Below are 9,650 nucleotides of genomic sequence, written 5' to 3' on the forward strand. Positions count from 1 at the left end.
AGTTTTAAATGACACAATAGACCAAATAGATTTAATTGATATTTATAGGACATTCCATCAAAAACAGCAGATTACACTTCCTTCTCAAGTGTGCACGGAACATTCTCCAGGATAGATCACATCTTGGGTCACAAATCAAGCCTCAGTAAATTTAGAAAAATTGAAATCATATCAAACATCTTTTCTGACCACAGTGCTATGAGATTAGAAATCAATTACAGGAAAAAAAAGTCAAAAAAAAAGTCAAAAACACAAACACATGGAGGCTAAACAATACGTTCCTAAATAACCAAGAGATCACTGAAGAAATCAAAGAGGAAATCAGAAAATACGTAGAGACAAATGACAATGAAAACACGATGATCCAAAACCTATGGGATGCAGCAAAAGCAGTTCTAAGGGAAGTTTGTAGCAATACAACACTACCTCAAGAAACAACAAACATCTCAAATTAACAATCTAACCTTACACCTAAAGGAACTAGAGAAAGAAGAACAAAGATCAGAGCAGAAGTAAATGAAATAGAAACAAAGAAAACAATAGCAAAGATCAATAAAACTAAAAGCTGGTTCTTTGAGAAGATAAACAAAATTGATAAACCATTAGCCAGACTCATCAAGAAAAAGAGGGAGAGGAGTCAAATCAATAAAATTAGAAATGAAAAATGAGTAGTTACAACAGGCAATGCAGAAATACAAAGCATTCTAAGAGACTACTACAAGCAACTCTGTGCCAATAAAATGGACAACCTGGAAGGAATGGACAAATTCTTACAAAGGTATAACTTTCCAAGACTAAACCAGGAAGAAACAAAATATGAACAGACCAGTCACAAGTAATGAAATTGAAACGGTGATTTAAAATCTTCCAACAAACAAAAGTCCAGGACCAGATGCCTTCACAGGTGAATTCTGTCAAACATTTAGAGAAGAGCTAACACCCATCCTTCTCAAACTCTTCCAAAAAATTGCAGAGGAAGGAACACTCCCAAACTCGTTCTATGAGGCCACCATCACCCTGATACCAAAACCAAACAAAGATACTACAAAAAAAGAAAATTACAGACCAATATCACTGATGAATATAGATGCAAAAATCCTCAACAAAATACTAGCAAACAGAATCCAACAGCACATTAAAAGAATCATACACCATGATCAAATGGGATTTATCCGAGGGATGAAAGGATTCTTCAATATATGCAGATCAATCAATGTGGTACACCATATTAAGAGATTGAGGAAGAAAAACCATATGATCATCTCAATAGATGCAGAAAAAGCTTTTGACAAAATTCAATACCCATTTATGATAAAAACTCTCCAGAAAGTGGGCATAGAGGGAACCTACCTCAACATAATAAAGGCCATATATGACAAACCCACAGCAAACATCATTCTCAATGGTGAAAATACTGAAAGCATTTTCTCTAAGATCAAGAACATGATAAGGATGTCCACTCTCACCACTATTATTCAACATGGTGTTGGAAGTCCTAGCCATGGCAATCAGAGAAGAAAAAGAAATAAAAGGAATACAAATTGGAAAAGCTGAAGTAGAACTGTCACTGTTTGCAGATGACATGATACTATACATAGAGAATCCTAAAGATGCCACCAGAAAACTACTAGAGCTAATCAGTGAATTTGGTAATGTTGCAGGATTCAAAATTAATGCACAGAAATCTCTTGCTTGCATTCCTATACACTAATGATGAAAAATCTGAAAGAGAAATTAAGGAAACACTCCCATTTACCATTGCAACAAAAAGAATAAAATACCTAGAAATAAACGTACCTAGGGAGACAAAAGACCTGTATGCAGAAAATTATAAGACACTGATTAAAGAAATCAAAGATGATACAAACAGATAGAGAGATATACCATGTTCTTGGAATGGAAGAATCAATATTATGAAAATGACTGTACTACCCAAAGCAATCTACAGATTCAATGCAATCCCTATCAAATTACCAATGGCATTTTTTTTACAGAACTAGAACAAAAAGTCTTAAAATTTGTATGGAGACCATAAGAGCCCGAATGGCCAAAGCAGTCTTGAGGGAAAAAAACAGAGCTGGAGGAATCAGACTCCCTGACTTCAGACTATACTACAAAGCTACAGTAATCAAGACAATATGGTACTGGCACAAAAACAGAACTATAGATCAGTGGAACAGGATAGAAAACCTGGAGATAAACCCACGCACCTAATCTATGACAGAGGAGGCAAGGATATACAGTGGAGAAAAGACAGCCTCTTCAATAAGTGGTGCTGGGAAAACTGGACAGCTACATGTAAAAGAATGAAATTAGAACACTCCCTAACACCATACACAAAAATGAACTCAAAATGGATTGGAGACCTAAATGTAAGACCAGACACTATAAATCTCTTAGAGGAAAACATAGGAAGAACACTCTTTGACATGAATCACAGCAGGATCTTTTTTGATCAACCTCCTAGAGTGATGCAAATAAAAACAAAAATAAACAAGTGGGACCTAATGAAACTTAAAAAGTTTTTGCACAGCAAAGGAAACCATAAACAAGACGAAAGGGGAACCCTCAGAATGGGAGAAAATATTTGCAAATGAAGCAACTGACAGAGGATTAATCTCCACAATTTACAAGCAGCTCATGCAGCTCCGTAACAAAAAAACAAACAACCCAATCCAAAAATGGGCAGAAGACCTAAATAGACATTTCTCCAAAGAAGATATACAGATTGCCCACAAACACATGAAAGAATGCTCAACATCATTAATCATTAGAGAAATGCAAATCAAAACTATAATGAGCTATCATCTCACACCAGTTAGAATGGCCATCATCAAAAAATATACAAACAGTAAATGCTGGAGAGGGTGTGGAGAAAAGGGGAAGCCTCTTGCACTGTTGGTGGGAATGTAAATTGATACAGCCAGTATGGAGAACAGTATGGAGGTTCCTTAAAAAACTAAAAATAGAATTACCATATGACCCAGCAATCCCACTACTGGGCATATACCCAGAGAAAACCATAATTCAAAAAGGCACATGCACCCCAATATTCATTTCAGCACTATTTACAATAGCCAGGTCATGGAAGCAACCTAAATGCCCATCGACAGATGAATGGATAAAGAAGATGTGGTACATATATACAATGGAATATTACTCAGCCATTACAAGGAACGAAATTGAGTCATTTGTTGAGACGTGGATGGATCTAGAGACTGTCATACAGAGTGAAGTAAGTCAGAAAGAGAAAAACAAATATCGTATATTAACGCATGTATGTGGAACCTAGAAAAATGGTACAGATGAACTAGTTTGTAGGGCAGAAATTGAGACACGGTTGTGGAGAACAAAAGTATGGACACCAAGGTGGGAAAGCAGCGCAGGGGAGGAGGGTGGTAGTGGGATGAATTTGGAGACTGGGATTGACATGTATACACTAATATGTATAAAATGGATAAGTAATAAGGACCTGCTGTATAAAAAATAAAATAAAATAAAATTCAAAAATTCAAAGAAAAAAAGGCATTCTGTAGTTACCCTCATAGGATTGATTATGGTTTCTAAGTTGGTAGTGTGTGTGTGTTTGTGTGTTCATGTGTACACATGTGTGCTTGTTCAGGCCAGTTAGGGATGCTTCAGTGATGCACTCTAATTTTATTGTTCTGATTTTATAATATTGTTTACTGTTGTTTTTAAAAACCTTGATCATTTCCCCTTTATTTCTTGGTCTTTCCGTTTTTTTCTTTCCAAAAGTCTGTAGCTAAACTATTTTACTGTTCAAAACCAATAAAAAGTAAGATACAGTTCAGTTCAGGGCAACGAGACATTATTTTGACCACTTTTTTTCCCCTAAATTTACGTAGCTTTCCAGTGTGTCCAGCAGAAGAAACTTCCTGCTCCATGAGGTCTGCTTGGCCTCCATGATCCTTCTGCACACTTTATGCCTGTTCTCAGTAATTGCAAGCTCCTACTCCAGCGTTCTGTGCCAGCCTTTGTTTTGGGGCCTCCTCTTGCACATTATTGGCAATTTGCACTATTGCTTCTTCCTAATTTTCTTTGTGTTTATTTCTTCTCCTCAGATGGCTTATAGAGTCAAGGCATAAAACATTGGTCATTCGTACAATGACCCCGTAGGTTAGTCCCTGAAATAATCAAGGGTTACATGAATAAATAGTAGTGCTAAGTTTTAAGACACTGAACTCTTTAATCATTTCTTTAAATCACTGCGTTCAAAATATATATGATCTTCAAGTCCCAACAGTACAGAGTACAGACCTGTGTTGGCTTTGTGTACAACCTGCTGTCATAACCCACATCCTCAGACCTGGCCCCATCCCGAACATGATCACAATTTATTGGCCTGAGGACCCAGTTTGTGCTTGTGTGCATGAAATGCTACCAAGAGGCAATGTACTAGGGCTCTCCCACAGTTATAAAGTAAGCAAAATTGAAATGTTTGTGGTATTTTATAGTGTCAAATTACTACTCATTCAGGTTGGGAATGCAGGCAATGTTTCATCCCCTAGTGGAAATGGATGGAGGACTCTTTATCCCCATGAGAACTCACCATAATGACTCTGGTTCTGGGATGACTCTGGACCCTGTTTCTTCTCTCCCCATCAGTCACTGAGGTTCTGAGGCAGAGAGTTCATCATTAATGTCTACAAATTCCTAGGGCCCAGCTTCCAAGAGAAATTTGCACTGATCACTGATATTTGTACCCTGGTTCTTTTTAAAATGGAGTAGGTATTTTTAAAAATTGTGTAACAATTGATACTCCTATTGGCTTCCATAATGATGGGATTTTTTTCCCCTGTGATGTGTCTTTATATACAGTCTGTCATTAGTTTAATTCCTTCAAAATATTTTCATCTTTGTCTTGAATTAGGCCTTGGACTAAAATAGATTTTCATTTGAGAATTATTTCTGAAATTGTTCATTCACCTGTCCTATAAATGATACAGAACTAACAGTAATTTATCATTTCATCTTGGGTCAGTTATCATGCCTCAGTTTCCCTTTGTGTAGAATGGTTAGAAATTACATACCTTCTTGGTGAAATATTCCATGTAGGAGGTTTATCACATAGTACACACACTGTATTTTGCTTATTGTTAAATGAAACTACTCCAGAAACAAGTATGTGTACACAAGTTTAATCCCACTGTACATCTCTTCCTAGGCCTCTTCATGATGCAGTTGAGAGTGATTTCCTGGAGATTGTTCGCCTGCTTCTCTCCTATGGTGCTGACCCCACTTTGGCTACGTACTCCGGTAGAACCGTCATGAGTATGACTCACAGCAAAGTTATGGAAATGTTTCTGGCAGGTAGGTAACTTCAAAGAATAGGAAGAATAAACAAAGAATAAACTTCAAAGAATAAACAAAGTTTAACAAATGTTTTAAATTAAAAATTAGATGGTAATTTGCAACACTTCTAATTTCTCTAGATCCTCTCACTCACTGTTTTTTGTTCTAATTGATGTGAGGTGGTATCTTACTATAGTTTTTATTTGCTAATTTATGAAAATGTGCTTATTGGCCATTTATAGATCTTTGGAGAAATGTTTATTCAGGTTCTTTGCCCATTTTAAAATTAGATTATTTGTTTTTTGTTGACTTGCAGGAGTTCCTTATATATTCTGGCTATAAACCCCTATCAGACTTGCAGTATTTTCTCCCATTCTGTCGATTGTCTTTTCACTGTATTTTGTTTGATACACAGAAATTTTTTAGTTTGATGTAGTCAGATTTATCTGATTTTGCTCTTGTTGCCTGTGTTTTGGTGTCATATCCAAGAAATGTTTGTCAGATTCAATTTCCTGAACCTTTCCTCCTATGTTTTTATGGCATTAGGTCTTATTTATTATATCCATTTTGAGTTAATTTTTGCATTTGGTGTAAGGTAAGGGTCCAGCTTCATTCTTTTCCCAACATCATTTTTTTGTTGCTGTTGTTTTGGTTTTTTGGCCACACCACATGGCTCGTGGGATCTTAGTTCCCTGACCATGGATTGAATCGGGGCCACTGCAGTGAAATCACCAAGTCCTAACCACTGGACCGCCAGGGAGTTCCCCCAGCACGCTTTGTTGAAGAGACTGTCTTTCTCCACGTGTAGCCTTGGCACTCTTCTCAAAGATTATTTGACAGTGTATTGTCTTTATGCCAGTGCTATACTGTTTTGATTACTTTGTTTTGTGGTGTGTTTTGAAATCAGGGAGTGTGAGGCCACCAATTTTGTTCTTTTTCAAGATTACTTAGGCTATTCAGAATCCCTCGAGATTCCACGTGAATTTTAGGGTAGACTTTTCTATTTTTGCAAAAAAAAAGGCTGGGATTTTGAGAATGATTGCCTTGAATCTGTAGACTGCATTGGGTAGTATGGACATTTTAACAATAAAGTCTGCTTAATCTGTGAACATGGGCTATCTTTCCATTTATCTGAATCTTCTTAGATTCCTTTTAACTAAGTTTTGTAGATTTTAGTGTACAAGTCTTTGTCCCTTTGTTTTTTTTTTAACATCTTTATTCGAGTATAATTGCTTGTGTGTTAGCTTCTACTGTGTAACAGAGTGAATCAGCTATACATATACATATATCCCCATATCCCCTCCCTGTTGTGTCTCCCTCCCACCCTCCCTATCCCACCCCTGTAGGTGGTCACAAAGCACCAAGCTGATCTCCCTGTGCTATGCGGCTGCTTCCCTCTAGCTATCTATTTTACATTTGGTAGTGTACGTATGTCCATGCCACTCTCTCACTTCGTCCCAGCTTCCCCTTCCCACCCCGTGCCCTCAAGTCCATTCTCTACATCTCCGTCTTTATTCCTGTTCCGCCCCTAGGTTTTTCAGAACCATATTTTTTTTAGATGTCCCTTTGTTATTAAGTTTATTCTTAAGTATTTTTTCAATGCTACTGTGAGATTCTTTTATTTCCTTTTTGAATTGTTTATTGTTAGTATATAAAATTGCAACTCATTTTTGTATGTTGACTGTGTATCATGCAACTCTGCTGAAATCATTTATTACTTTTAACATTTTTTTAAAAAACCCTTTTATTTTGTCACCTCCCTAGATTACTTAAAGGACCTACAAGGTCACAATGATGATGAACTTGGTGGCCCTTGGGAGTTCTATGGAAGCTCTGTATGTGGTGAGAAACATTTTTTCTCCACATTTTTCTTTCAGTGGGAAGTGAATGAGTAACAGAATATTTCTCTCTGGTATGGGTGAGGGGATGATGGGTGATGGGTACTGTAAGCAGGGATCATTAGGAAATTATCTGTTTTTATTTAGAATTATTTCGTTATTGAGAGCTGAAATCTGATAGAGCCTACTGACTCCTTTCTTTCTTTTTACCTGCATTAGAACCAGATAAAAAGGCTGGATTTAATGTTTTGACAAATCCTCCAGGACCAGAGGACGAGGATGATGAGGATAAGGCTTTCAGCGATGTGTTTGAATTTGAATTTTCAGATAGTCCTCTTTTACCTTGTTATAACATCCAAGTGTCTGTTGCTCAGAGGTAAGGATGTATATATCATGTGGTTGAAAAATAGCTTGCAGTAGTTTTCTTGGTGAAGCAGGACCTAAAACCCCTTTTAAGCAGATGAGGGTGGGCGAATGATTTCTAATTCTCCATGAACCTCACTTAATGAAAATTTCTGGAAAAGATTAATTATACACAGTGGGGATCAGATTCATAGCACAGTATAAACTATCCTCAATAGAACACCACCAAGGCAAATAAGACCCTGGGCCCAAAGTGTTGAAGGTGTCATTCAGTGGAATTTCACAGAATACTTGCTCCCTTGGAGACTTCGGCCACGAAATGTTTGGGAAAGAGTCCTAGAAGCTCCCAACATAGGAGACTTCTTAGCCACATGGAGTGTGTAACAATGTATTGATAATCTGCCTTCTCTTGTAAGATTAGAAAAATCATTTATTCATGGGCTTTTATATATCGTATACACATAAGAGACTAATCCTTTGCTGTGTTAACAGAGGTACTTAATAAATAAAAGTATATATGCCATTAAAACAGTGAAATTTTATAGTAACAGAAAACATACAGTTGTGTTGCAGTGTGCATGTAAGGAATGTCACAATTTGCTTCTAAAAACCATCAATCCCGAAAGAGATGAAGGTTAAGGTGTGGCATGTGTAAAAAGAAATGTGGTGTAATGTGTATTTAAAATGTGTTCTATTGTGGGGGTAGGAGGAGGGATCAGAAAAGGTGTTTGTAATCAATCCTCTTGGGTTGGGATACAGACTTCCCTCAGTGAATATAGTGGAACACAGAGAGAGTTATAACTTGAATTGTGATTAGAGCTCAGTGAATAGGAATTAACCCGTTTCTGTTAGCAGTGAGAGCAGTGAAAAGCACATTTGATGAATTTCATTAAGATGTTCCTTCTGCTTTCTAAAAATCAGATGGTCTTCTCTAGATGTTCTCTTAAAACCAGATGAGTTCAGAGTTACTCATACTCGAAGTAAATACTTTCCCTTACTTTGATAAGAGAGCATTGGTCAATGATGGGTATGGTTAGAAAATTTTTGCCAGCAACTTGAACCACTTTCTTTTTTATTTTGTAGGCCACGAAACTGGTTATTGCTTTCAGATGTGCTTAAAAAACTGAAAATGTCATCCTGTGTATTCCGCTGCAATTTTCCAAATATTGAAATTGTCACAGTCACAGAGTCAGAGTTTTACAGGCAGGTTTCTGCAAGTCTCTTGTTCTCTTGCCCCAAAGACCTGGAAGCCTTTAATCCTGAAAGCAAAGAGCTACTAGATTTGGTTGAATTAACAAATGAGCTTAAGACTCTGCTTGGCTCCTCTGTGGAGTGGTTAAATCCCAGTGATGTGGCCCTGGAAGACCACTGAGCAGTTTAGTTTCACTGTATACAAAATGTGTTGTTGTGTTAATCCCGTGCATTATTGTTTAAATACAACTTTGTCTGTAAAGAAGGGACATTATTACATATGAAAATATATATCTGCTTTATCTAAAACATGATTTGGAAAACGTACAAGCTTGTCTTTCTTTTTAGTTTTTATGAAATTGAAGTGTTTTGCCTTTAAATGTACACAGGGTTTTTTGAAATAAGTTTGTTTTACATGGAACGTTTTTCTTTTTCCTTTTTAAGGAGAAAACAAATTATAGCAGATCTTCATTCATTGACTTTTTTTCATATAAAGCCCCAATGACAGAGGCAGTTAAGAGAGATCACCAAAATTGAGAAGGTGTTTGGGAAAACAACTTTTTGTTTTGTTTAGAGACTATATGCTAATGCCCAGGTCTATGCTATTGAATATAAGTCAATTTAAAACCACATCTGTACACAACAACTAATTGTATGAACTCCATATCATAACTTAAAAGTTATGAAATTAGTTTTCTTGCCTTAACTGGATTGTTTATGTATTCTATTGTCTTATTTAAGGAAGACTTCGAGCTCTATTTCTATCTACTATATAGATCTAATATTGAAAATTATTATTGTAAGTTGAAGTTTGCTTAAAAATGTATATAAACTGAAGTTTTTTATTTTTATTTTTATTTTTGGCTGTGTTGGGTCTTTGTTTCTGTGCGAGGGCTTTTTCTAGTTGCGGCAAGCGGGGGCCACTCTTCATCGTGGTGCGCGGGC

The 9,650-nt window shown here is 36.6% G+C and overlaps 1 protein-coding gene across 1 annotated transcript in view; it reads left to right on the forward strand.

The window, feature by feature from the left end:
- Positions 1 to 8,886, forward strand: part of LOC133082976 (BCL-6 corepressor-like) — a gene marked incomplete at its 5' end in the record, with an annotated part of 44,300 nt that extends 35,414 nt beyond the window's left edge. The window contains 4 exons of the mRNA XM_061179644.1: positions 5,186 to 5,331; positions 7,078 to 7,155; positions 7,371 to 7,527; positions 8,598 to 8,886. Of these exons, the coding sequence (XP_061035627.1) occupies positions 5,186 to 5,331; positions 7,078 to 7,155; positions 7,371 to 7,527; positions 8,598 to 8,886 (670 nt within the window). The remainder of the gene's footprint in view (positions 1 to 5,185; positions 5,332 to 7,077; positions 7,156 to 7,370; positions 7,528 to 8,597) is intronic.
- Between the last annotated feature and the right edge of the window lie 764 nt (positions 8,887 to 9,650).

This window comes from Eubalaena glacialis, unplaced genomic scaffold, assembly GCF_028564815.1.
Source record: "Eubalaena glacialis isolate mEubGla1 unplaced genomic scaffold, mEubGla1.1.hap2.+ XY H_2, whole genome shotgun sequence".
NCBI classification, from domain to species: Eukaryota; Metazoa; Chordata; class Mammalia; order Artiodactyla; family Balaenidae; genus Eubalaena; species Eubalaena glacialis.